This window comes from Lathamus discolor, chromosome 2 (assembly GCF_037157495.1).
Source record: "Lathamus discolor isolate bLatDis1 chromosome 2, bLatDis1.hap1, whole genome shotgun sequence".
NCBI lineage: Eukaryota > Metazoa > Chordata > Aves > Psittaciformes > Psittacidae > Lathamus > Lathamus discolor.
In genome coordinates, this window is record NC_088885.1 from 65,555,653 (window position 1) to 65,583,337 (window position 27,685).

Sequence of the window (27,685 nt, forward strand, 5' to 3'; positions counted from 1 at the left end):
GGTGCAGCGCTGTGACAGCCCCGAGCGGGGTCCCCAGGGGAGTCCCCGGTGGAGGGCTGTCCCCGGCGGGGATGCCACCGAGGCAGGCGGGGGCTCCCCGCGGAAGGCGCACACCCGGCGGCACAGGAAAGCGCTCGCGGTGGTGCGGCGGTGCCGCCTGGCACTCACCTCGGGGCCGGGTCATTCAGGGACCGGAGACCACATTCACGCGTGTCCGCGCCGCCTCCTGCTAGCGCTGCAGCGGGGAAAAACGGGAGAAGAAGGGGGAAAGGAAAGGAAAGGAGGGAGAGAGGAAGGGAGACAGAGAAGGGGAAGGAAGGTAAAAGCGGGGAGGTGAGGCCGGGGGCAGCGCTCACACCCGCCCCGCCGCCCGAGGCGCAGGAGCGGGGCAGGCGGGCCCCCGTCAGGCGCTACAGCTGAGGAAAGGGAGTCACTCACCGCCGCTGCCCTCCCCGCCGCCATCCTCCTCCCGGTGCCGAGCACCCTCAGCCCGCCTCCTCCTGCCGCCGCTTCCGCTCTCCGCGGTGCGTAGCGAGGGGGAGGGCGAGCGGGGAAGCGCCGCCCCAGCCCCGCAGCCCCCAGCGGACCCGGGAGCCGCGGCCGCGCAGGTACCCACCGCCGCCCGGGTCGGGGTGGAGGTGAAAGGGGGTGTGCTGGGCCCCGCAGGGTCCTCCCGGGGCCCCGCCGTCCCTCGCCGCTTCTGGGCCCCGCGGTCTGCTCGCGGGTTTCACACGAGAGAGAGTGAGAAGCGTTGGTGTCTGCGCACTTACTGAGGGAGCCCGGGCTTGGGCCAGCTCCACGCACCCACCTTAACCCCCTCACCCCATAACCCTGGCCCGAGGGGCAACAGGGCCCGGCAGCCTCTGGGCGGCCGCCAGATGTGTGCAGAACGGGAGGTCACCGGCGCTTCCGTAACGCCGAACCGCAGGCTTCACGCCGGGGAAAATGTCCTGCTGAAGCCATGGGCTGCAGGAGTACGCGGCATCGCTTTCAGGGCAGCTGCATTTAAACAGCAGCCAGATTATACTCTCTGAAACTGTCCTAATTTTGTATTTGATTCAAGGAGGTAAGAGGCGGTCCCAAACCATCCATTGTCGGGGGTGATTTTTCTCTCTTGTTTTTCACAGCTCCTTGCACTCAGTGGGGACCATGGACCGCTCGGCAAATGCAGCCGGGGTCCTGGAGCACTCTGATACCGGGGCACAGGAAAACAGAGTGGTGACTGAGGAGGAATGGCTGCAGAAATGGGAAATGCGTAACATTGGGTTTCACAAGGAACAAGGGCATCCGTACGTGACTTCATTTTCTTGCCTAAACTGTTCAGGGAAAGTCTGTGGGATGAATGGCTTGAGTCATTCAAGACACTCTTAATAGAAAATGGAGCACTTACAAAAGGAAAATTATTTTACACTGGCACAGCTTGAAAGTAAGATAAACATACATATTTTCATTACCTACCTTTGTCAGAAAAGGGCAGAGAGAAGAAAGGATTGAAATTGGTTGAGAATTTTTACTCTTGGATCAGGCTTGGCTAAAAATCTTCATTTTTCTGATGCAGCAGCTTTGCACTCCTGTTCGTAAGTTATGACACTGGGGCCTAAAACAGTATGCAGGGGGCATTGGAGGATTATTGTGCCCTGGAAGACAGGGACCTAAGAGAGGAAACCTAATTGTGTAGTCTCAAGTTTCAACCAATGATAAATTTCAATATAAGTTTCAACCAATGAAACTTATGAAAACCAATGAAACCAGTGAAGCTGTCTATTGTGGCCCACTTAGAGGTAGGTGGGTTGGTTTACTTGAGAAGACCAACAGAAAACAACAAACAGAAATGTATCCGTTTCTAACAAAAATCAAATTTACTTTCTTTCTAAGTAAATGGAAGTTAAATGGTTTTATTTTATGGTTTTATTTCTAATGGTATGAAGCAAGTTGAACTAAGAATCTGTGTTCTCTCGTGGAGTTTGTGTACTCCCTTGTGTCATGTGTAGCCCTTGGCTTTTAATGTGCCAGCACAAATACAGTGTTAAGTAAAATGTGTCTGTTCTTCTGCAGGCTCCTCCAGAAGTATCTGGATGTTCTTTTAGGTGGCAGGAGCGGACTGAGGATATTTTTCCCACTTTGTGGTAAAGCAGTAGACATGAAACGGTAAAGCACAGATTTTAAGAGCAAAAATCTTACTTGATGTGGGGATGGAGGGGGAGAGGGAATTCCCAACCTTTTACTGGCCAATGGAAATGTGCTGCATCTCTGCTGGTAGGAAAGCAGTGTCACTGAAGGGAGGAGGAAAGTTGGTTTAATTTGCTAGTGTTTTGTATAGTAGCATGAATGCACTTGAAAAGGACTAACATGAAAGTCCTCCTGATTGTCCCAAGTTCAGCTTGGGGAGCACTGAATGTGTGACGGACAGCTATGCCCTTGCCACTGTTGCTTTTGGTGACAGTGCCAGCTTAAACCGCTTACAATGATGTTGATTGTGCTAGACCATGTTTTCAGTGGACCGTGTGGTCAGCCACACTGGGAACTTAAAATGATTTGGGCTAAATGTGACTTCCTCTTTTTTACATGTATTGCTTTCCTTTTACTTTTTTGGAAGGGTTATATTTATAATTAGGGGCTGCAAAAGTCAGTGGGGTTTTTGGAAGGGTGGGACACAAAACCAAAAATAGGAGACTGAACTGCATCCTCAAGGAATCAAATCAAGTTAGTCCCAATCAGGTTTTGTCGTAGTAACTGCCTATGGGGCTGACTGCAGGATCTGACGCATGTTGCTGCCACGCTGAGCTGCAGCAGCAAAGAGGTTGCTGCACCCTGCTGCCTCTTACTGCCAAACCGCAGAGGCAGCTGGGTGGACAGCGTGCCTCAGCCACTGCAGGTCACAGCAGAACATGTTTCTGTGAATTGCAATGGCCTGTACTGAATTGAACTTTGAATTGAACTTTGAATTGAACCCTGTAAGTCCTGTAAGTCCTTGTCAACTGTATGCCAAGAGGTGCTAATTTAAGCTCAGATCAGTAAAATATGAAAAATAGGAAAGTCAGGATAAGACATACCGGTGCTTCCTAAAATGAGGGTTTCTCTACAAGAAATCTGGAGAGGGACTTTTTTGCAAGGGCATGTAGTGATAGAACAAGGTGGAATGGTTTAAAACTGAAAGAGAGGAGATTGATGTTAGATATTAGGAAGAAATTCTTTACTGTGAGGCACTGGCACAGATTGCCCAGAGAAGCTGTGGCTGCCCCATCCCCGAAAATGTTCAAGGCCAGGTTGAATGGGCCTTTGAACAACCTGGTCTAGTGGAAGGTATTGTGTCTATGGCAGGGAGTTGGAGCTCATTGATCCAACCCAAACCATTCTGTGATTCTATGCCTCTATGATTCTAACAAATAAATGCTGCATGGGAGATACATATTTGGTGATGGTCCAACATGTGGGCCTTACATAGGCTCGAGAGCTCTCTCTGCTGTGTGCAGGCTGGCAGACATGGGACACCACGTTGTTGGTGTGGAAGTCAGCGAGCAAGCACTGAAGGAGTTTTTTGCAGAACACAGTCTGCCTTATAGCGAGGAGCCAGTCCCAGAGATACCAGGAGCAAAGAAGTTGCAGGTACGTTTCATGCGTTGTCAAATGATCTGGTGTGGTTAATCATGCAATGCAATAACTGAGCAAACAAGTCATTCTACTTTTATGCCTCTGTCTCCCTGATAATCATTCATGTGCCCTGAAGAGGTCTGAAAGGAAGCCCCGAGTTGTAATTTTGGACTGAGAAGTCCTTCTTTTAAGTCTATTACTTCAGCCTTCTTTTCTTATAACATTGAAGCACATGAATTTAAAGGAAATGTGTTTTAAAATTGGACAGTTGCATGCCTTGGTAGATCAGAACCTCTCTGGAGGGCATCTTCAAGAGTGGTGCTTCCGTAAATTAAAACTAGAAGTGTTTCTCACAGTTTTTCCCCATTACACCTAAGTGTATAGTTTAAAATGGTATATGTGCATATTTTAAGGTATAAACATACACTTTCAAGTGCATATTTAAAGACAGTTTGCTAATAAGTATTGTTTCCTTTGCTTTTTATTGTAGAGTACCTCTGGGAACATTTCTCTGTACTGCTGCAGTATTTACGATTTGTCCAGGTAGGAACACACAGTTTGTTATACAATTCTCTGTAATCAAACATGTATTAATACTATCATAATACTGTCATATTATTTTATTTGAATCAGCCATAAAGATTTGGAACAGGTCCTCTCATTAACTTGTATGAAAAACATGAATAGCCAGTCTGCAATAAAAACTAACTGTTGTTGATCATTAGATAAAGATGCCAACTAAGTCTCTTTAAATGGGCTGCTTGTTCTGTGCTGTCCTATGAAAGTTATGGAAAAACATGTTTGCTTTTACAGTAAATACAAATAATCTTTAACATTATTGGAGGATTCTATGAAGGAAAACCCTGGCATGATCCCTTACTTGGAGTAGCTTAGTAGAAGTAGAGAATATATGCAGAAGTATCTTCTTAGTCAGCTTTTCCTTTAACTAAACACATTTTTTCCCCCAAACTGTTGATGAATATATGCATAGGTAAGCTGTACCCATTGGTTATATGCATCCCATGCTCTACATAACGTACTTTTCTTGTTGCACCTAAAGTACAACACATCACTCCAGTGTATGTAACTACATAATATATTGTCAAACAGTAACTCTGCAAGTGTCTTGGTAAACGTGGCTTGACTTAGTAATGTCTTCTGAAGGACTTTTAGTGCTAAAATGTCCTTATTTCTTACTGAAAAGGCACAACAGGAAATGCAAAATACTTCAGCACAGTCTGCACTACTGACTCCTGAAAAATGTTTCAACCCATTGTGCTCTGTGGCCTCAAGCATCGCTTCTCAGATGTTGTGGTGGCGTTGCACCTGACCTTCTTCTGCTCAGATGTCAGCTGATGGGGGAATTTTGAACATTAACAATTTGTTCAGAGACTACAGGAGGTCTAAAGACTGTCTCGAGCCTCTAGCATAGAATACTGTGCCATGAACAGTAACGCATCTGGCATGTTTATTTGTCCTCAGTAGTTTCCTAGTGGTATTGGCAGTGGGTGCATTTAAATTTGTCCTGAAATTCCTACATGGGTGCTGGCGTAGCTTGGAGACCAGGCAGGAAAGCAGTGCTGTTTCTGTTTTCATAATGTATCTTGTAGGAAGCTGAAGGTGCCTCAGACATGATTTTCTGTAGATTATAAGGTTTTGGTGAAGTTTTGTGTGTTTTGTTTGCTTTTCTTACAAACAACTGTCAGGAACAAAGATTTGTTCTATAGCTGTTCTGTAGGAAAAGGAGGCCAAGTTTGAATTCTTGTCTGGATGGGCTTTTCAAAACTAGCACAAATACAGGCATAATAGTAATGGTTTAGGACACCAGAACATCCTGTTTACTAATATTCCATTTGGTTTTATTTTTTGCCTTCATCTTCATAAGCTGGAAGAAACCCAGTATTTGGTACTAGAATCCAAAGTCTGTTAGACAATAGACCATTGCTAAGACTTCTGTTACAGCTGACTCCAGTTGGTTTGAATAGTATTATATATAACTAGTCCTGCAAGTGAGTGCTTTGGAACAGATGGGCTGTATATGAATGTGACTTTGTAGATACCGCCTGGTTTCTTCCCCGCCTTGCCCCTGCAGTGCAGCTACTTGCTTTGCAGATCCCTGTAAATCCCTCTTGCTGTGAGCTGACAAGTTGCCCAGGGATTGCTCACGCTTGTCAGCAAGTATTGAAAAATTCAGTTCTAAGTTTTGTAGCAAGTAGTATTGTGAAACCTGTAACTTCCGTCATAATGTGGTGGAATACTACTATGAAATAAAACAAAAGTAGGTAATTAATGACGCTTTCAGTGCATATTACTGGGCGCAGTACATAGTTTGTCATCTTCAAAATGAACTGTCAGATTCTGGATGCATGCTTCTGTGCTGGTGGCAGTAATGGTGAAAGTGTGAACTGCATTCCCTGCAGCAGTCAGCAGATACCTATAACTAGCAAAATGCACACACTCTTCAAGTTTCTACATACAGACAATTTGATTAATTACCCTGTTATTATGGAAACTAAACTTATTTCTCTCTTGCTGAGGCTGGCCTGCTAATAAATCCTTTTGATCTCCATTAGCCTAGCATTCATTAGAGGAGAACTCAGATGTGCTTGTGACCTTTGTCAGAATGAGACATTTCAAAGACTCTTGTTAGTCTACTAGTTAAACAATAACAGGATTTACTGCTTTTTGTAAGAACTCTGGACATATGTAAAACAGTTCTATTTATTACACAACCACTGTACCTCCGAATACAGCTATGGCTGCAAGACTTGCAATTTAAAAAACATTAAAATTGCATTAACTGAAACTACTAAACAGATGCAGGGATAGGGATAGGAATTCACAACTTCACTGCTTAAATCCAGTGGGGTTTCAGCATATATGTGAATTTCTGCTTTACATGTTAATTTTTTTAGTCGTAGGAGTACCTAGACTGTGATCTCTCATGCTGTGTACTGTATAAACACATAGCAGGAGCTAATGTAGGCCTAAAGGTTTGGGTAGTCGTACACTGAAAGGTACACCCAAGAGGAGCACTTTCACCATTCCAGTTAGACCAGATTAAAGTTAGGAAGGAAAACCGAGTGGAAAAAAATCCAGGGGCTTACCTAAGGTCATGCAGCAGACTCAGCTATGCAGAGGGAAGAGCCTCCAAGCCTCAGAAGATCAAGTTTGTTACCTGCCCCACTAGACTTTGCCTTGTCCCTCTTGTGCACATTTCATGCTTAACTGTCTCTTTAAATACCTCCTTCCACTTAAGAGGCTGGTAATTTTAATTAGATGCTTAGTCTTGGCAAACTTTAAAAGAAGTTAGGACTTAAAAGTGTTATCTTCTCTCATCAAAGTAGAGTGGGAAATATAGGATCAGCTTCTAGGTTAGATGCCAGAGACTTAGCAATGAAATGAGCTGGGGGCAGAGAGAAGCTGTGGTTTAACCCCAGCTGGCCACTGAACACCACACAGCTGCTTACCCACTCCCCCTCAGTGGGATGACAGGGACAATCAAAAGAGTAAAAGCAAGAGAGAAAGGGGTGGGTTGAAATTAAAAACACTTTAAAAAGAAGCTTTAAAAAAATAAGGAAAAAAATAATAACCCCTCCTCTTCCCCCCCCCCCAAAAAAAAAAAAAAAACTTTAGCAAAGAGAGAGGAAAATAAAACCCAAGAAAGACAAGTGATGCAGATGAAAACAATTGCCCACCACCAGCTGACTGATGCCCAGCCAGTCCCTAAGCAGAGGTCCCCCTGCCAACCTCTCACCCAGTTTTATTGCTGAGCATGATGCCATATGATATGGAGTATCCCTTGGGATACAGTTGGGTTCAGCTGTCCCAGCTGTGCCGTCTCTTGGCTTCTCACTCTGCACCCCCAGCTTGCTCACTGGTGGGGTGGTGTGAGGAGAAGAAAAGGCGTTGATGCTGTGTAAGTACTGCTCAGCAATAACTAAAATGTCTACATATTATCAACATTATCATCAGCACAAATCCAACATGTAGCCCCATACAAGCTGCTATTAAGAAATGTAATTCTACCGCAGCCAAAACCAGTACAGAAGTGAAGAAACAGGTGATGCAATTGGACTCTGACACCCTGCCAGGAGGCAGAAAGGTATTACACAATTCCATACCATATTTTTCTCACCAAGTAAATTTGTTCCAGACTTTCTTTGCAATCATACAGCTTACATTATTACTACCTCACCTTCTAAACTTGTATGTCAATAATTAGCAGAAACAATGCTCTTCCTTCCCCACACCCCCAAATACTCTTATTTCTAGTGTCACCCTGACTGCTTTTGCCACCCATCTATAAGGGCACTTCTCAATAGTCTTGGCCATTTGCAGGTTTGGGGTGGTCACCAAAGTCATCTGACAGCGTATCGAGGAGCAAAAAATGTATCTGCAGCAGTGTTAGACTGAGGCAAGTAGCAGTGTAACTTAGCTTTTATAACACTGAACAAATTCCAAGCTGAAGCCGACTGTCGTGGGCATGTAGCTGGGAATTGATGTGTCTAAAATTACTGGGTGTGCTGAGTTCAGTGATAGTAAAGCAAAGAGGCACCTTCCTTAACCTGCGTTTGAAGTCATGCATGGCTTTTAGAAGGTGGCCAAGAACTACTGATGTGCTGAGTGCATGCTAGTGCAGTGTATGATTGCCAAAACCCCAGACTTGTAGCCCAAGTGTGTTTAATCTGCTTTCCTGCCTCGTCTCAGCACCCCCTAATGATGGGGAAATGCTGAGCAGTTCCAGCACCTCTGCTATCACAGCTGGGCCATATACCAGTGGGGTTTTTTGGGTTCCAGATGATATTGTTTTGGATCATGAAAATGCTGGACCATAACAAAAAGGTAGTGGGGGAATCTGCAGTGCAGCTAGCTGGAGAATCCCTTTGACTTCACAGAGTAGCTGAATAAAGATAAATGTGTCTTTTTAGTATTTTTAAGCCTTTTCCTCATCTCCCTGTAGCTCAGTAGTTGGCAAGTTTGATGGGTTTTGGGACAGAGGAGCTCTAGTAGCTGTGAATCCATGCGACAGACAACGGTTAGTAAACTTGCTTTGTTATTGTCTTTTCTCTAATGTATGCGGTGACACATTTTTCCTCCTGCCACTTGTCGATGAGTCCTCTTTCATTCAAAGGACTAACTTAAATGAGTTCTCTACCGCACACTTCAGCTGCAGTCACACAGTGCTGTACTCTAGATTTGTGAGGTTCCTGCAGGAAGCGGCCCTGCCTCTTGGTTGTAAAATATGTGGTTTGTTCCAGCCCAACAGAAGCAGAGCTGCAAGTCTCATCTGAATTTTATTATTTCCTTTTCACCCCATCTGCTTTTTCTTTGAAAGAACCCTTTGTTCTTTCTGCCCTCACTTCCCTTTATTCCAATTTTCCGTTCTTGCTTATAGCCAACCCAAATGTAGTTTGACCCTGCCCCAAGGGGTTTTTAATTGCATACATAGTCTTGAATTCACAATAATTTTGAAAGATCAGTGCTGTATTGTGTGCTGTATTCTAGACTGTGGCAGATGAATGCTACGTTTTGTCTCTTTGTTTTGAGATGAACATGCAAAAAAGATTAATGCTTGTTTATGAGCAGTAAACAGTAACCTTTATATGGTGCTTCACATGTAGCATGAATTTCATGCTCATGAAATTCAAACTAAGCTTTGCTTACTCTCTGTGCAGTTGAGTTCAAGTTGTGTCTGCATAGAAATACATGTTACCTCCTTTGTTGAGTATTTCAATAGCTATGCTTGAATGTTTGCACAGTTACAAAATAATAAAGTTTAACTTTCTCCTTTTAGCTATGCCAGTTTGATGATCACCCTGATGGAGCAAAATTCTTCTTATCTCCTTGTTACAGTTTCATATGATCCAACCAAACACAAAGGTGAGAACTTTGCACTGTTCATGTTTTGATTCTGCATGCTTTAATACAGATTGTATATAGATGTGGTAGATACATTAGTATCTTCCCTGGGTCTTTTGTCAGCATAGCTTTGTCAGCTGGTCACACCAATACATCTGTGTGTTAAAAGGCTTTCTTTCTAGCCTTCAAGCATGCTAAGGGTAAGTGGAGGACAGATACGGTATGTTAACAATGAAAGGAACCTGGAAGTGTGGCTGTGACAATGAAGCTGGAAGAGTGAATGCTTAGAGTAACATCCTGTCTGGCCCAGGGAGCTTGAAACACTCCCGCTCAGTGGCTTCCCTCTGTTTACCCAATATTGCAACCCGACATGTTGCCTCTCTCCCAGCCACTGCCCTTGTCTGAATATGCTTGGAAGAGGTGAAATTCTGTAAAATCATAAAGTTTTGGGTTGTTTTTTTCTTTCTTTTTATAGCTTTTATTACATACCAAAGTCTGAGATATTTAAAAATATTTTTGTTGTTGTTATTACCTCTCAAAAGAAAGAGATTTCTTGCTGCTTTGGGGCTCTTGAGCATAATTACCCCTGGAAAAATATAGGGTTTGTTATCATAAGAAACAATAGTTTACTTCATTGCTCTTCCTCTCACATTATTTAGCTTTTAGCTTTAATTAATCCATTGTAGTATAAAGAGATTGTAGGCCAGATTCACACGTCACACTGACAGTGGTTGTATCCACTGCATGTTCATGACTTCTGACAATGCGGCTACTGTGGATGCAGCAGCAACACCTAAAGCTGTCTGGTAGCCCACCGAGTTCTTGGACATGGTTGTCTTCTGGTTCCTGCAGATGGTGGTACACACTGGGGCCCAATTACAGGCCAGGTGCTGCGAGTGGTGGGGCTGTGGCTCTCCTGTTGCTGTGTAAATGTGTCTCTCTTTCCTGTGTATCCTCTGATTGGCTTTACTTGGGTTTTTTTTCCTCAGGCCCTCCATTTTATGTTCCTGAATCTGAAATTAATAGCCTGTTTGGTAAGTAGTATTTCAGCTAACTCTTGGGATTTTTTTCCAAAACATATCAACATGTTTATATGCTTCTGTGTTACCCTGTGACAAGTAATAGAGAGTCATTCGCTTCTTATCTAAAGGGTGGAGTCATGGAAAATCAAATGCCATATAGCCACAGGGATTTTGCTGTCAAGGAAAATTCTCAGCTCTTCAAAAGATAGGAAGACAACCCAAGAGACAGATACTGTCTCTTTCCTCCCTCTTGCGTCTTTCCATTCTCCCAGGATTCATACTGCACTCAGTGATCTTGTAGCTGTAGTCCTAGTCCAGTTTAACCATTTTGTCTTTCTCTGCACCTCATCACCACCTACCTGATTTTAATGCAAGGCCTTTGCATATGAATTCTACAGTTTCTGCTGTAGCCATAGAAGAAAAATAGCATGCCATGTGAAGAAAATGGTAACTGTACAACTGAAATCCATCAAAATAATGAAATTCAGAATTATGTTGAGAATCTAATTTTAAAAGCTCTTCCTGATATGCTTTGTTATTGCACTGTTTTCAAATCTACAGCTTTTTGAGACCCTTGCAGTGTCTGTGTGAGTCATTGGCATGGGCAGTTGCATCCCCATACAAAACCGTTCCCCAGTGCATATGTGCCACTATGAGGAAATCTGTGATAAGACTATTTTTTCCCCTGACAGTTTGCATTTTTCAGTGATCATTCTGTAATTTGTTACTCCTTCCTCCTTTTCAGGCAGCCACTGTGAAATTAAGTATCTTGAAAAAGTCGATGACTTCTCAGAGAGACACAGGCAATGGGGACTAGATTATTTTCTGGAGGTGCTGTATTTACTGAAGCTTGTATCTTGATTAAAATTACTTAAAATAATTCACCTCCCATCTTGCTTTTATTTTTCTCTCACCTTTTAGAATGAGAAATGTTTTGGATCACTCTTAAAGCAGGTGTCCTGGGTTCAGCAGCAGCAGTCAGTTTTCTCCTTCTTAGGAGCTAGCACAGTGCTGTGTTTTGATCTTTTGGCCTGGGAACGGTGCTGATAACGCCGATGTTTTCAGTTGCTGCTCGAATGTTTGGTCTGGCCAAGGACTTTCTGAGCCTCATGCTCTGCCAGGGAGGAGGGGAGGCCGGGAGGAAGCAGAGACAGGACACCTGACCCAAAACTGACCAAAGAGGTATTCCATACCACAGCACATCATGCCCAGGAGGTAACCGGGAGTTACCCCAGAAGGGAAGGGACTGCAGGGTTGGACGAGGTATTGGTTGGGGCGAGTTATTGGTCGGCTGGTGCTGAGGTGTTGTATTCTTTCCTCTTGTTATTTCCTGTAGCACTATTATTATTGGTGGCAGCAGTAGTGGTTTGTGTTATACCTGAGTTACTAAACTTCTTATCTCAGCCTGTGGGAGTTGCATTCTTTTTGATTCTCCTCTCTGTCCCTCCAGTAGCAGGGGGAGGGCAAGAAGGGGGGGAAGTGAGTGAATGAGGTTTGTGGTTGGGTTTAAACCACGACAGCAGGCTTCAGCGTACCGGAAAATGCTGGTCCATTTTGCTTATCAAGTCAGCTCTCCTATATAATTGCTTTCACTGTCTTGAGCTGTTCCTCCCTTTGCTTAAACTCCATGCACAAACAAGATTTTCTAAAGTACATCTTTTCTTCCATAGCAATTCATGTCATTGGGACTGGGAAAAATAAATGTCCCTGTTCCTTTCTGGCCGTTGCCAGTCAATGGCACTTCCTGGCACTCCGCAGGTCGGCCTCATTGGTTGGCAGCCCTGGGAGCAATGGCAGCTGCTGTTCAGATACTCTTTACTGCAACACCGGCCTCACGCCAGGCCGGGCAACTGAGCAAGAGAGGTGGAAAGCTGGCGCAAGTTGCTCCTCTCCGTCCATCTTAGTCCTGAGTACAAGTCAAGTGACAAGCTGGCAATGAGCGGGCAAGAACACTTGGCAGCAGCTGCCAAAGAGGAGCTACCATTGAGCAGGAAGGAGAAGGAAGGAGGGAAGCAAACCAGATGACAATAAAGGAGAGAGTAGGGGGAGCCAGTGCCCTGACCTTCTCCCCTTGGCAGCTTATTTTAAAAAATGCTGGAAAGGTACAATTGCAATATAGGGTATTTTAATTCACCAAGGCCAGAAGGTGAGTAAAAGCCATGGGGTATTTTAGATTGTTGCAGTCCTGGAGCCACAGTGTGTGTGATGATTTCAGCTCAGCAGTCCCCAAGCTACAGCCTGTTGCAACTCTCGGTACTGCTTGTGGCTACTGCTGCTTCAAGGTTGGGTTGACAGAGAGAGGAAAGGGAGTATCCAGTGGGCCAGTGCAAGCTGAAGGCTGCTATTTTCATGTATTTTCACTGCTGGCCAGTACTGCAGCTACCAGGTTAAGGCATCTCCTTCCTCTTGATCCAGAAATCTTTTCCAGATGCTTTGGGAGAGTCACTGAAGTTTATCTTACGCTTGTGGATACGTGGTGGCTGGGAAAGACCGGGTGCTTGGGGCAAATGCTCCATGATGTCCTGCACAGGATTGCCAGGTATGTGACAACCTGGTGAGAGCAATGCCACCTGCCAGATGAGCCATTTCAAGATGGGCAAGATGGCTCTGCTGTGCGTGAAGCCTGGCAGTTACTCTGAGAATACATTGCAAATACACGATGCAGGGCAAGCACGTGCTGCCCATGCAGCTTACAGGATGTGTGTACGTACCTGATTGAGGAAAGTGGCTACTGGCTGTTGGTGTAAACATTTTTGTTGCGTTTTCTGAAAGAGGACACCTTTCCTGTGAATTTGCGCTGAGAGAATTGGGCTTGTTCAGCCTGGAGAGGAGACATGAAAGCAGCCTTCCAGTACCTAAGGGGGCCTACAAGAAATCTGGAGAGGGACTTTTCACAAGGGGCATGTAGTGACAGGACAAGGGGGAATGGCTTTAAACTGACAGAGGGGAGATTCAGATTACATATTAGGCAGTTCTTCCCTGTGAGGGGGGTGAGGCCCTGGCACAGGTTGCCCAGAGAAGCTGTGGCTGCCCCATCCCTGGTAGTGCTCAAGGCCAGGTTGGACAGGGCTTTGAGCAACCCGGTCTGGTGGAAGGTGTCCCTGCCCATGGCAGGGGGTTGGAACTGGATGATCTTTAAGGCCCCTTCCAACCCAAACCAGTCTGTGATTCTGATTTTCAAAAGCTTCCCAGAACAGCGAGAGAAATCCTCTGAAACTGCAGCCTGTGCATTTGGTCTTTTCCAGCGTTCTCGACTGCCAGGTCACGCAGTAAGCGCTTCTGGTGGTACAGAAATGCCCCCAGGCTATGCTGCAGTAGCATAAATAGCCTGGCAGCGGTGTGGTGACCGCCTGCCGGGGTGCCTGCGCGGGCCTGCCGGGGGTTCAACCGGCGACGGCGGCCGCGGCCCCAGCGCCCCCCGCCGGCAGTGCAGCAGCCCGCCCGCAGGGGACGCCCGCCCGCAGGGGACGCCCGCCTGACGCAGCCGCGCACCGCCCCGGCCTCACTGCGGCGGGCATGGCGGCGGAGGACGAGGAGGAGCTGGGGCTGCTGGAGTGCCGGGTCTGCTTCGAGCGGTACGGCCACGGCGGGCAGCGGCGGCCGCGCAACCTGCCCTGCGGGCACGTTCTCTGCCGGGGCTGTGTGGAGGCCCTGGGCGGCCCCGAGCGCCGGCGGCTGGAGTGCCCCTTCTGCAGGCGGGCCTGCAGCTCCGCCGAGACCACCGACTGCCTGCCGCTGCTGCAGCTGCTGGAGGTCCTGGGCCCCGCTGGCGCCGGGATCCCCTCGGCCCTGGGCGGGAGCGGCGGCCGAAGGGCGGCCGGGCCGGGCGCCGCGGGCCTCGGACTCCGGGTGTCGCTGGGAGGCTGGGGGTCGCTGGTGAACCCCACCGGGGTGGCAGCGTGCCGGAGGTCGGGGCGCCTGGCGGTGGCACATGACGGCAAGAAGAGGATCCACGTCTTTGGGCCGGGTGGCTCCTGCCTGCAGCAGTTCGGGGAGCGGGGGGACGCGGGCAATGACATCAAGTACCCGCTCGATGTGACGGTCACATCAGACGGGCACGTGGTGGTCACAGATGGTGGGGACCGCTCCGTGAAGGCCTTTGATTTTGAGGGAAGGGGGGTCCTGGCTGTCCGGGAAGGTTTCTGTTTGCCCTGGGGCTTGGATGCCACCCTGGACAGTGAAGTAATCCTGACTGACGCGGAGGCAGGCGCGCTGTACCGCTTGACGGCCGACTTCAAGACGGGGAAATTAAGGAAGTGTCAGATGATCCAGTCTCGGCTCATCAGCCCAAGAGGGGTTGCAGTCTCCCAGGCCTCGGGTGCTATTGTGGTAATAGAGCACCTGAAAGCGCAAGGACCGAACAGCAGCAGCACCCGAGTGAAGATATTCAGTGCAGAGATGGATCTTGTCGGCCAGATGGATAGCTTTGGTCTGAACCTTGTTTGCCCCTCCAAAATATATGCTACGGCTGTGGCCTTTGACAAAGAGGGTCATGTGGTAGTAACTGATATCTGTAGCCGGGCTGTAATATGCTTAGGGAAACCTGAGGAGTTTCCCATCTTTAACCCTCTAATTAGCCATGGGCTTTATTATCCTGTAGGACTGACTTACACGGCAAACAACTCCCTCGTTGTTTTAGACAGCGGTGATCATTCAGTAAAGATATTTAGCTCCACCTGAATGGGTTTAGGTGCTTACTGCTATAGGTTCAAGCTGCTTTTGGCCATAAAGCACGCAAAGTTCTGGTGCTAGTAGCGTGCAGGAAGGAAGCATTTTCTGGGCTGTAAGTGATGTCGTCCTCTTTGACCAACATGCTGTGTTTCCTGCAGAACTTTTGAATCTCTTGCCTGCCTATGGGAGACCTGTTAGTTGCAGGCTGTAGTCAACAATGCATCAAGCAGAAGAATAATTTGGCATCTTAGAGCAATTCCATACCTTGACAACCAAATGTTTTGGGCACTTCTTGACAAGAACATGACATTTGGAAAGTGATGCAGTTTACTAGCATGTAGTTTTCATTATTCTTTGTTAAGCACAGATGCACTCATAAAAGTGACAGAGTTTCTGTTTCCAGGGTTTCTGCCTGAGAAAGGAGACTGGCTTGACAAAATGATAGGAGAAATGGAGGCTTCAGTTCAAGGTTGCCTGAATTCAGCTAGGATCATTGCGATGGAGGAGCTACTGCTGATGAGTGAGTTATGTGAGGTAAATTGGTGCTTGAAGCCTGTTTTTTCCATGCTGGGGAAAGGCTCTTTTGGGAGTACTCTTCCTGTACTAGTTTATTCCCACCTTTACTAGGGTTCTGCTGGAGCACTTTTTCTTCCTGTATAATGCACAAGCCTGTGTCTATACCTGGAGATAACTTGGTGTGTGGCTACCAGCATGAGCAGCTTTCCCTACAAGCTCCTTGAAGTACTTGTGTTTAGTCCACAAATACTTCTGCATATATAAAATTGAATTGGCTGTGCTGTTAAGATTCCTGTGCTTGGGAACTTTCCAATACTGCCCTCCTCTGTCTAGTCAATAGTATGGCACTTTTGCACCCAAACCGTCAAGATTCCACTGACAATTGAAAGGTTGGTGAGAAGTAATAAAGGGAGACGTAAGCCTCATTTATTTCTGAGCATCCAGTGAGGTTTTGTTGATTGTGAATACACAGCAGGTTTAGGTCAGTTTGTATTTTCACAAAAGAAGTTTCACTGTGGACACAAGTTGCCTTATTTCACAGTGGAAATTAAGGTTTTTATTAATGTTTTTACCACTGAATGATTTTGAGAAGGATGTAACACCCTCCTAGAAGTCACTGCTGTGTTTTTAGGCATATGCATGCTGCTAAAATGACTGCTTAGGTGGTTCAACATTAAAAGGAAGGTAGATACAAATGTAAATGCTCTCTGAGTTAGAGAGAGGTAGGTTAAAATGGTATAAAACTTCTGGTGTTGTTTATTTAGTTATTGAAACCATTAATATTAACTAACAATTTGAAATTCACAGGCCATCCTTCTATCAGTTCATTTTTAATCTGGCTTTTGGTCTGACTTCAGGACCTTTAATAACTGCATGCATTGCTGCACCAGCGATTTACCAAATACTTTAAATTGGAGTGGTTTAGCCCTCTTAATTTAGACAATGTATTAATCTGTCTTATGTTAACATTTATATAAACAAATCTATTAAACGCAGCTGTGTGTAAAGGTTAATTGAACACTGACGTGCCAATAAAGTGTGATTTGCTTACTCCTATATTGAATAATTTAGTGAAAACTCATACCTTTTTATCATGGGTTTCTCTGTTACAAGCCAATCGCTGTATTGCAGTTGCCCTGTAGACGGTTTCTAATTTTGTTTGGAGATGTCCTGCTAAAGTTGTGGTAGGCTCATTGGTTGCTATTGGAAAATATAAGGTCCTGCACATTTGGTCTTTTAAAGCCTAGCCAGAGCCTCTGGTGGGACTAGAAATGCTCCTTGGCTATTCTGCAGTAGGAAGTGTATGGCCCTTAGCAGGTTCCCTCTTGAGGGACCAGGAAGAAAATTTACTCAGAGAAGCAGCCCCCTGGATTATATATTCCTTTTTAGGTGCCAAGGAGATGTCTGAGGGGTATAAAAACAATTAGATAACATTTCCTTTGAGGAACTGCTTTGTTTCAAAATGCATGCAATACCATCAATGCTGTATTCATACATAATTAAGAGTTTATCACAATAGCATTTCCTCTGAACTGAGGGCTGGGAGCTTTCATCTTCTCAAACCTTTCTGTGCACCAGGAGCTTGGTTTTGCTGCTGAGCTCATGGATGAGCAAATTTCCTAGCACCTATTGCAACTTTCCAGCAGCTAAAATGCCAATTTTCAAGTACTTGAGTAATGCTGGTTTAAAATCTACAAAAACTCCCATTGTTGCCCATTCTGCTCCTATCTCCTTTGGTATATGCCCAGAAATCACTTGGTGTTTGGGTTTGTAAGCAAAATAAACTTCGTGCCTTTACCTAGTTTCCTGTATGCTGTCTCCTGCAGTCTCTGTTTTAGATGCCTGTCGAAAGCAACTGTAGACTTTCCCTGCGAATGGTGCAACTGTTTTCATTTTACTATAATGTTTGGTGCTTACTGTTGTACAATTCTGCATCAAAGAAACTATTACATTCTGTCTTAATTCACTTTATGCAGGTGCCTAAACTGAAAACCATAAAGAACTAATACGCATGTATAAAAAATTTTGAGTAAGGGAAAATGCAGCAGTAAACCTGAAATCTTTTGTCACACAAGAGAATTAAAGCAATAATGGGAGACAGAGATCCACCAGTTTGCTGATAACAAATTAAAAAGCCTTTGACATTTTTACTTTCTCTTGCCTCTTTCTTTATGCATATATGCACATTTCTCCTGTAGCTACTGTAGATATAAGTTGCCTTCAGGGCAATATCCTAATGCCATCAGCTTTCCAAAGGCCCAGGGGTTGCCTGGGGCTGCTATCCATTGGCACATCTGTGGGAATTTAGTCACAGATTTTGACAAAACAGAAACTTATGTTGTGAGAGAAGGATGATAAAGGGTGAGGGGCCCATACATGAACAGATATCATTAGGTAGGTGGTGCTTTTGGGGTCTGACAGGATGTGCTCAAAATGGGGATAGCTTAGATGTGTGTGGTGGCCATTTCATTTAGAAACTAAGGTGGGACTGCATCTGGTCACTTCAGTGATAATTACTGTTGTGTTTATTTTAAAACAAGAACCTACAGTAAGCTTTGCATAACCCTGTGCACCTTGTGCTTTAACGGTATGGATTAAACCCGAACAAATATAATGGATAGTACCCTCCAATGTCGTCTCTTCAGCCCCTCCTATAGAGTGGTATGTCTGTTGTGCACACACACTCTGCAATTCCTATTTGGTTTATTTTTAAGTACTGGTCTCAGGTTGCTATCAGTGCATATACGGGGGGGCTGGGGGGAAGGCTAAATTTACTTAATTTTGGCCGCTGTCTATCTGACCGTCTGTCCGTCCCTTCCAGCCACATTTCTGTGCACATCAGTTTGATGTTTGTATTTTCACAAAGCGTGGATGTAACACCACTGTAGCATTTTTTTTTACATGGACTGATTCCAGTGAAGAGGGGGTCTCCTGTAATATCCAGCTCCCAATCCACAAAGAATTTTATAGAGCAGGGTCCATCAAAATGATGGCCTTGAATCCAGGAGACCTTTCCTCTCTGAAAGGGTTCACAATGGTGAAAAAACAGCTTTCTCCCTTCAGACCTAGGCTTTCTCTAGGGTGCTCCTCAGAAGAAACCTGTCTGATTCTCCTGGACAGTTTCAAAGCTATCTGGTGCTGGAGAGGTTCTCAGTGAGCAGATGATGTGCTGCACTTGGACCTTTTTCTCACCGGTGCTTTCTAAGAGATCTACAGATATTTTTTGACTTGGTGCTCCAGTCTCTGTTTGAGGCAAACATGATATAAATGTCCTGGCCCTGCAGCTGCAGACAGGAGAGCTGAGAATCAAGAGAAGCCTTTCACAGCCTTGAGACTAGGTCTCAGACTTCCCATTACAAGACTGGTGCCATAATAAAGCAGGGAGAGTCTGTGTTTAATTATCCTCTTGCCTGGGAGTTGCCTTCCTGATTCTGGGACAAGTTTTGACATTTTACTGATGATTTTCTTGTTGCTAATTCCTTTGGTGAATCCTACAAGTCATGAAAATTAATACTTTTCTAAATCACGGTGTATTCCTAGACAATTGCTTCCCGTGTGCTCCACAAAGGTGCGTGGTTTCCTAGTTTTGAAATGCTCTGTCAGGAGGCGTACTGCCGTGAAGCCCCACTGCAGTGATCAAGTTACTTACTCCGTGTTGAGGGTAGAAAGGAGGAGAAGAGCCACTCTGAAATGGAAGAAAAGAAAGTAATGAAAGGTGTCTGTGGCAAAAGCAGAGAGCGAACTCCCAAGTCAGAGCACAGAGCACACCCATCGTTCCAGTAAAGGGAATGCATTCTTAAGATGTGAAGCATTTCAGCCTGGAAAATGGATAAGACAATAAGGGCTGATGCCTCTGGGTTAGCATTGACCTCTGGCAGGGGAATAACCTCATTTGACAGATCTCCCAGCCACAATTAGGCACTTTTCAGATTATAATCCTCAGGAGAGCTATCTGTTACTTTCAGCTCTGTATTTGTAGCAAAAATCTGTGGGAAATGAAGATCTGGAGCCAGCTAAGCCTTTTAGGGAAGTATACTTCCTATAACTGAATAAATACATACATAGCATTTTTCTAAAATCCCTCTTAATGTAGGCAATTTTTCTTCTTTTTTCATGGGAGAGATTATATGGGCAGTGAGTTGAGGTGAGAATAAACGCTGCTTTCATGGAATATATTGAGTTTTCAGTAAGGAAAATGTTGCTAGTTAGAAGATTCTGTAAATCATTTTAACTAAATATAGTTATATGCTTTGTAATGAATAAAGGGTAGGCAATTTTAAGCAGGATATAGGATTAGAGAGGAAAAAAATATAGATGGGAAAATGAAAGAATTTATTCAGAGAAAACTGAACATGTAAAAAAAACCCCAAAACCCAAAAATGTCCCTTATCAAAGCTTGATTTTAAAACTTCGGATACAGAGGATGATCTTGAAAGAACCATCACACCTACATAATCACAGGAGGTAAGTAGTTTATTTGGGGGTTTTGTTCCAAATATAAAGAGGTAAAAACTAAAACCCGTATGAATGCTTGCCTAGCATGATTTCCTGGATAATATGGGCTATGGAATTTAGCCAGTATTAACCAGTATTTAGTAACTACTGAGCTGTACTGAAAGTAAGAAACAAAGAACAATCATCCTTTACTCTTACAGTCTAAAGAGCTAACGTGAGAAGAAAGTTAATGTCATTAAAGGTATGACTTTAAAGATATGGCTTTGTAAGAAATCCATCAAAGATTCAGACAGATTAAGTATTAAAATGTATAATCATAAGAAAAGGATGTGCCTGGGTCCCTTATTTGTCACTGTCCTTCAATAAGTAGGAAATAGGGCTCTTCAGTGAGTTCTGCACCAACTTCCACTCAACTTAGAGCATGATTTTATGGAGCCAGGAATATTTCAAATACATGTATTAGTCTTTTTCTATTCTTATTATTCCTTGAAGGGACTTGTTTGAGTTGAGGCGTGCTCTGTCATGAATAGTTTATCTGTGCAGTCATGACTACTGGAAATGGAATTGTCCACATAAATAAATGCCACAGGACTGGGCTTGAAGTCAGGGAGATTCAGGCTAGTGCAAAGGTTTGCCCTGGAGAAGTCTTTGCAGCACACTTTATTATGACAATTTCTGGGAATGCTGCTTTGTTTTTTTTAGATGCTGAAAGCCTGTGCATGTTTAGACTATATTATAACTAGTTAAAACTTTCAACATCAGAAATCTGTGAAACAAATTCAACATAATGGTTTAGCTTTTCTTATTTATTCCTTCAAAACATACTGAACCCTTGCCTGGTTCCTAACAGTCCATCAGACTTCAGTGGATTGGTACCACACCTCCCTTTTGGGATGTGTGGCTGCTCAGTAACCAGCAATGTGGGGCAAGACTCACTCTGGACTGGCATCAGTTCAGCACCTGAACTGCTCTTGCATGTCCTGAAGAGGATGTTATTGGTCTTAGCCAATAGGTTAGGAAACCTTCCAATGGGTTAGGAAACTTACAGTGTTTTCACTGTGCTAGAGACAACACTATAGATTCTAGGTCCCAAGAAGACTGTGTGAAAGGATTTTTACGGCTGCAGGGTAGTTAGTCACTTTTTGTTTCATTTCAGATGGAGGAATGCTGGCTTTTAAAGAGCAGGTGAAAAGTTTCTTCCCTAGGATACCAAAGTCAAATTGAACTTGTTGCCCCAGGCCCAGGATTAGAGCTATAGGTCTCTTTATCATTTATTTTGTGATGTTCATAAAGCTGTTTAGTATTTGGAGGGTGTTATTGTTAAAGTGCAGCTGACGTTATTGTTCTTGTACTTCCAGTATGTCAGTGTTACTGAGATATATAAAACAAAACCTGCCACTTTTTCTCAGTGTATCTTGAAGGCAGAAGTAAATCTGTCTTCCTTGTATCTTTCAGTGCAGTAATAAAAAATATGCAACTGAGTTATTTTCAAATATCTGTATTGGGTGATAGGCTTTCACCCTTTTGCTTGTGTTGAACTTAAATCTCAGGTCAGTTTTCCCAATTATAAGCCTAAATCTTTGATTACTGAAATTCAGCCATGTCGCTCCTATTTCTGCCTATTTGCACAACCCTCTCCCATGCTTCCCAGGTGATTGTTTAGTCCATTCCAGAGCTGTATTTCCCATGAGCTGCTGTTCATTCAAATGGTGTGGTGTATATGCCTGTGTTCACACCACTTTGATTTCAGAAGGAAGATTAATTCCCCCAGAGGTTCTGTCCGGTTTTAGTTTTGCTGTTTCTTTCTAAACCAGCCTTTCATCTTTACTGTCAGGTTATAGGGAGGAAACCCCAGATCATAATACGAATGATGGGAAAGGACTTCAGTCATTCAGGGAATGCATTTGGGAGACAGGCATGCAAACTTTATTACAGAAGAGAAAAGGGTGAAGGACAATACCATTTAAACTGTGTGTGGACTAACAGTTTTAGGAACCCTTCTATCCCAGCTCCCCCTGTGCAGCTCTGTTTGTAATGGTGACTGTGGAAAAAACTAAAGCAGAAGTTACTAACTTGCAAGACATTGGCTTCTTTTTGTGGTTCTCTGCAATAGCAGCAGACTGAGCCTAGTGATCCAGAGGTCCTCCCGTATCACATTCAGTGGATACGTCCTATAACTGGTCAGTTCCCATGTCAAATGCTGGTGTAGACAAACTAGAAGAAGCTTGGAAGCCTGCATAGGCTACTTGTTCCTCATGTTTTCACCTGTGAAGAGAAAGCTTTTTTGCCATGAATCAGAGGATGACATTTGAAGTAACATGACAACAAAGGACGCCCAGTGGTTGAGCTATTTGACAGCCTTCAATCTAAAAATGAGGGCATGATGTGTTGCTGATAATTTTTTTGTTGATGATTATGAGATGATTATATTTGATATGTGTTCTGCAGGCTGGGGAGAGGTGGGAGGAGCAGTGATTAGGTGTTTTGTTTTCTAAATAAAAGAGTCTTGTGATGCACCTTAATTAGCACCTTCAGCACTTGTTTCCACCTTCTACAGGGACTGAGGAAACCTGTTGAACTTAAAATGAATCTTCCTGTTGACTTCAATAGATATCAGGATCTGTGCTGAGCTGACTTCCCTATGTTTTAACAAAGGCAGTTCCACCTCCTCTCTCAAGATTTTGCCTCACTCAGCTTCGTTGCATGCTGACCTCCTGGTGCATACTGTTCTCCTTTCTAATCTATTTCAAGCAAGAGATCCTTTTCTTCTCCACACTTTAGAAAGATAACTCACATTTGGCTAGAGCGCACATCTGCATGCATCACTAAAAAGCAATTGCGTAAGGAGAAATTTTGGCTTGGCCAGCATGGTTACTATCTCAGCTTACTTAGTAAGCAAGCTTGGTGGATGCACTTCTGCCTCCCCACCCTCCTTCTCCTCCCAGGGACAGAGTCTCAGGCAGGGTAGCCAGCAAAGTTCAGTTTCTCTCTGAAAGCAGAAAGTAAACCGGCAAGGGGACTGTGTGTGTAGAAGGGTTAATAGGAATGTTGCACTTGTGTTCCAAGAGGCTGCTGCCACTAATCAGGCTCTTTATATTTACAGCTTTCCCATTCATCCCTACTGAGCAAAAAGCCTGCCTCTGAAAGCAGAGCCTGAGCATTGCTGTCTGTAAGATGGACTGTGTATAGTATCTGATTGCTAACTGAAGAGACTTGGAGAGTGCAGACTCACTTATTTTTTACCTGTGGTAAGGCACACACCGCACTTAGCAAATGCACAATAATTAGTGACGCTTTGGACAGTGTTTGTGAGCCAGCACCCACCTCACAAATGCCTTTAGTCTCCATTTGGGACTCTCAGTCACAAGAGAACTGCAGGGATGTGCTGGAGTGATGCTCGCATACCAGACATTCCTTATCATAAAGATGAAGAGGGGTAAGACCTTGCCGGGTAGAGGGAATAATGGAAGGGTTCTTTTCTTCAGTTCGCTGGGGCCTGCCTACTGATTTAAATTGTAAATAATGTTAGAAACCAGCTGTGGCAGTTTGTTGTTTCTTAGGAGAAGCTTCACATTTCTGCTAATACATAGCAGAAAAGGAAAAAAAAAAAAAGGAAAAAATATAAATTACTAATTTAACATCAATCCCTTATCATAACTCAATTGTTATATTAACTACAGGTAGGTGATGTCAGTTCTTTTGGGACGCTGTGATCTTTTTTAACAGCACAAAACTGTTTTATTTTCCTTCCCTTTCCACTACCATAAACTATTATCATCACCACGATGTTGCAAGACTGTATAGTGGCATGTGTCTGGTAGCGTCAGCAGGTCAGGTTCCCTGCTATCATGGCATCTAATACTATCAAGCTCACTCTTAAAATTAGCTAGGTTTTGTCCTCTGGCCTTCTGTGTAAGTGGCTACTCATTCCTCTGAGCATAGAAGTCAACTCATTTCCAGCCTGAGTGTTTTATGAGACAGAATCACAGAAGGGCTGAGGTTGAAAGGGACCTCTGGAGATAATTGGGTCAAACCTCCCTGCTCAAGCAGGATCACCTATAACCAGTTGTACAGGATCATGTCCAGATGTTTTTTGAGTATCTCCAAGGATGGAGATTCCACCACCTCCCTGCACAACCTATGACAGTGCTTGGTCGCCCTCACAGTGAAAAAGTGTTTCCTGATGTTCTAAAGAGAACCTCCTGTGTTTCAGTTTGTGCCTGTTGCCTCTGGTCCTGTCTCTGGGCATCACTGAAAAGAACCTGGCTTCATCCTTTTTTCATCCTCCCTTCAGGTATTTTTGTACATCAATAAGATCCCCCACTTGAGCCTTCTCCAGGCTGAACAGCTCCAGTTCTCTTAGCCTTTCTTCATAGGAGAGATGTTCCAGACCCTTAATCACCTTCGTAGCCCTGCACTGGTCTCACTCCAGTAAGCCCATGTCTTTTTTCTGCTGGGGAGCCCAGAACTAGGCACGGCACTCCAGATGGGGCCTCACCAGTGCCGAGTAGAGGGCAGGGATAACCTCCCGTGACCTACTGGCAGCTCTTCTCCTAACAGCCCAGAATAAAAGGGCTGCATAAAGACAGTTCACACCCATTTGTTCTTGTGCAAGTGTTTCCCTTGAACTTGAGTAGCACCCTGCATTTAACTGGCCTGAAAGGAAGCACAAACAGCCATATCCCCTCTCAGTCTTCATTTTGGTAGACTAAACAAACTAAACTTTTATAGTCTGCTCGTTTGATAATATTCAGCACTCCCCAGTTCTTGCAGTAACCCTTCTGTGGGTCTGTTGCAGCTTGAACTCCTCTTCCCTAAATGCTGTGCTGAGTTTTCCAGCTAGAGACTCAGCAGTGCTTTTCACAATGTCATCCATACCTCCTCTTTCGCTGTAGGAAACAATGTAAGTGATAACAGCCCCAACCACATGTTTTCCTTATGGTATCACTTGGTTGTGAGTCCAGGATGAATATCCACAGTCCTGCTCCCCCCAGTGAAAACAAGTTTAGGAAGGTATTTGAGTCACGGGTGGAGCGTTTTCCTGAGGTGAAAAAGGGGTGGCATACAGATAATTAACATCAATAGCAACAAAAATGTAAATAAACCCATCAGCACATCATTTTTTCCCTGACAACTAAGGAATGTGAGCTACACAGCACAGTGACTAGCTGTCAGAAGAGGACAGGCTATTGTTCATATCTAAGGTGAGGATTGCAGGGATGTTAAAATCCCTGCCAAAACCCAAATCCCTCCTGAGATGACAGAAAGGTTCCCTTTGGGTTCAGTAAAAACTTGGATCAGATTTTCAGGGTGTAGGAAAATGCATCTGAGAAAGCTAAGAATTATTCCTGCTACATTTTTCCTCCTTTTTTGCTTCCCTTCAGTTTCTTGGCTATTGCTGCATCAGTCTGCTTCTAAGCTCATTTATTTCTATCAATATGACTTCTCCTGTAGGTAGGAATGACCATTAAATTTCCCACAGAAATCTGAAACTATTTCTTCCTGCTAAGTAACAGGAGATGGGGAACAGAGCTTCCTGCCCCCTGTTCTTCAGTGAGTGGAGTGAAGGAATCACCCTCTGCAGAATGGTCATGGAGTTAAATGCAACTGAAATTGAGCGGCTGTCTCACAGAGAGGTCAGATTCATGCACTGTGCTGAATATTGGGATGATGTTTCTAAAAGACTACTGCAGTACTGTACCAGAGGCAGGGAGAAAACATCCTATCTGATCAGTGAAATTGCATTTGGTGTTTTCTCCCCCCACAGCAAGGAATGTTTCAGCTTGATTGAGATGTGGATGTGGCTGCCTCAGGAACACTCACTATGATTGTTCACCTCTGATCCCAGGGTGGCATCCACACTCAGACACGCCAGGGTGGGTGTGGAGGCAGAGGTAGGGTCCTGCCAGAAGTTAGGACCCCATCTAGGTAAAGCCAGAGGGGTCATCCAATACATAGGTAAATTAGCCTGTAAGAACAGATTTAGTCTGTTCACCACAGGCTCTTGCCTGTAAGCCAACTCTGTTCAGAGTAGATTTAAACTGCAGTGCCTGTTAAAAGCAATATCCTGCACAGGAATCGAAAGACATTGCTGCCAGCCACCTCATGTGGCTTTCAGCAGCATCTCTCAAGCAGGGTTATGTTTAGGTGCCTGTATTCTTCATTTATTCCTAATACTGGCTGTTAAAACTACTTCTTTCTGAGTGTCAGAAGAGCACTTTTCACCACAGTCCCTTTCTGAGCCCAGTGTTGCCATAAATATGTTGGACATAAGAGAAGATTTTCGTGCCTCCAGCACAGCTTTAGAAACAGTCAAAACATCTCTGGTAAGACAAGGGTGGCGTACATCCAGCCTGACTAGCATCCAGCTTGAACTGGGACCAAAATGGAAGTGGAAAAGCAGTCTGAAAAGTGCCCTCAGCGAGGTCACTGGGTAAAATCCTGCTGTCGAGTACTCTGTCGTAAATTCAACGTATGTATCCAATGGGGTTACTTGAAAAGTAACCCGGTGATGTGTGTGAGACACTAATTTGGTTCCCTGTGTACAATTATGGGCAGGCACTTGCATCCCTAGGTGCTCTCTAAATGTATTCTATTTAATTAAGCATACAAGTTTGTGTGCATAACAGGACACTTATTTGTGTTCTGTCACAAATGCAGAGTCATATTTTATCCCATCCCTCCAATATGAAATATTTCTCCATTCGAGAATGGCCAGGACTCTTTCCTGAATGCTAAGTGCTATTTAAAAAAACCCTAATTATCCATTCTTCTTTCTTCTTTTCAAACATCAGTGGAAGATTTAGCAAGTATTTTATTAGAGCTATGATGTCTTCCTAGGCTTTTTCCTAATGAAGTGTAACAGATTATTAACCTTAAAATATGTATTGGTTTCATTACACAGTATTTGTTCATTTACCTCTTTCTCTCAAACTGGATGATGCTGTAATTCATTTGGGCTGAAAGTAAAGTTTTGTTTTCTCTGTTAATTACAATTGAAAAAAATGCTCAGTAAAAATTTGGAAACTGGCAGAAAACTTAAATTTTGGTCAATCTTATAAAATTAGTGCCTTGGGTTAAATTTAGTAGTAAAAACCCCTCCTCATAAGTACCTTTTGAATTTCAGGTGCTGTAAAATGAAATCCTTTGTCTTTCTTTTGACACCAAAAGAAAATCACTGCTTTGCTTCCTGTGTTCTCATTGCTGCCAGCTTCTCCTCTGCTCCAGCTCCTGACACGAGATGAAGTTAGACATGCCAGTGACAGCATGCGCAAGTCAGGCACAGCAGGATATGTGCTGGGGATGCTGCCGACAAGATGGATATTCCTGGCAGGCACTGTGACATTTCTCCCTGCCCTTCGCTGAAGAAAGGAGGTCAGTGGAACATTCTGCCCTACTGGTGGGGCTTCAGGCATCAACTCCAGGTGCACAGCGTTGCTCCGGTTTCCATGTCAGGAAGTAGAGCAGTCAATCCTTCTGCTTAGAATATATGGGAAGACATGGGCATGCCTTCATGTCAAATCACATTATCTGTGTTATGCCTTGGGAAGATGAGGAGCAGTTGGAAC

At 44.4% G+C, this 27,685-nt stretch overlaps 2 protein-coding genes across 11 annotated transcripts; both read left to right on the top strand.

Moving 5' to 3' along the window:
• Positions 1-27,495, top strand: TPMT (thiopurine S-methyltransferase). Of its 10 annotated transcripts, none has more exons than XM_065667243.1 (11): positions 2-608; positions 1,128-1,289; positions 2,056-2,148; positions 3,474-3,606; positions 4,082-4,134; positions 8,555-8,629; positions 9,389-9,474; positions 10,443-10,487; positions 12,904-13,014; positions 15,550-15,666; positions 27,328-27,495. In XM_065667243.1, exons 2-11 carry the CDS (start codon positions 1,150-1,152, stop codon positions 27,480-27,482), a joined length of 1,008 nt encoding a protein of 335 aa, XP_065523315.1. In that variant the 5' UTR covers positions 2-608; positions 1,128-1,149; the 3' UTR covers positions 27,483-27,495. The 10 variants fall into 10 exon arrangements, with proteins under 10 accessions (XP_065523317.1, XP_065523315.1, XP_065523319.1 ...); XM_065667249.1 differs by having other exon boundaries at positions 15-608; positions 15,550-15,680; positions 27,328-27,366; XM_065667246.1 differs by lacking the exon at positions 27,328-27,495 and adding an exon at positions 17,639-17,812 and having other exon boundaries at positions 15-608; positions 15,550-15,680.
• Positions 13,821-15,156, top strand: NHLRC1 (NHL repeat containing E3 ubiquitin protein ligase 1). The gene has a single exon (XM_065667254.1). It carries the CDS (start codon positions 13,992-13,994, stop codon positions 15,153-15,155), a length of 1,164 nt encoding a protein of 387 aa, XP_065523326.1. The 5' UTR covers positions 13,821-13,991; the 3' UTR covers position 15,156.
• Positions 27,496-27,685: the final 190 nt, after the last annotated feature.

What these genes read in the sequence shown, in the direction of transcription:
- TPMT (XM_065667243.1), top strand. Translation starts at nt 1,150, where the DNA reads ATGGACCGCTCGGCAAATGCAGCCGGGGTCCTGGAGCACTCTGATACC. An exon ending in GTCCTGCACAGGATTGCCAG is followed by an intron (nt 13,015 to 15,549) that starts GTATGTGACAAC and finishes TTCTGTTTCCAG; the next exon opens with GGTTTCTGCCTGAGAAAGGA. An exon ending in GGAGGAGCTACTGCTGATGA is followed by an intron (nt 15,667 to 27,327) that starts GTGAGTTATGTG and finishes CATTGCTGCCAG; the next exon opens with CTTCTCCTCTGCTCCAGCTC.
- NHLRC1 (XM_065667254.1), top strand. Translation starts at nt 13,992, where the DNA reads ATGGCGGCGGAGGACGAGGAGGAGCTGGGGCTGCTGGAGTGCCGGGTC.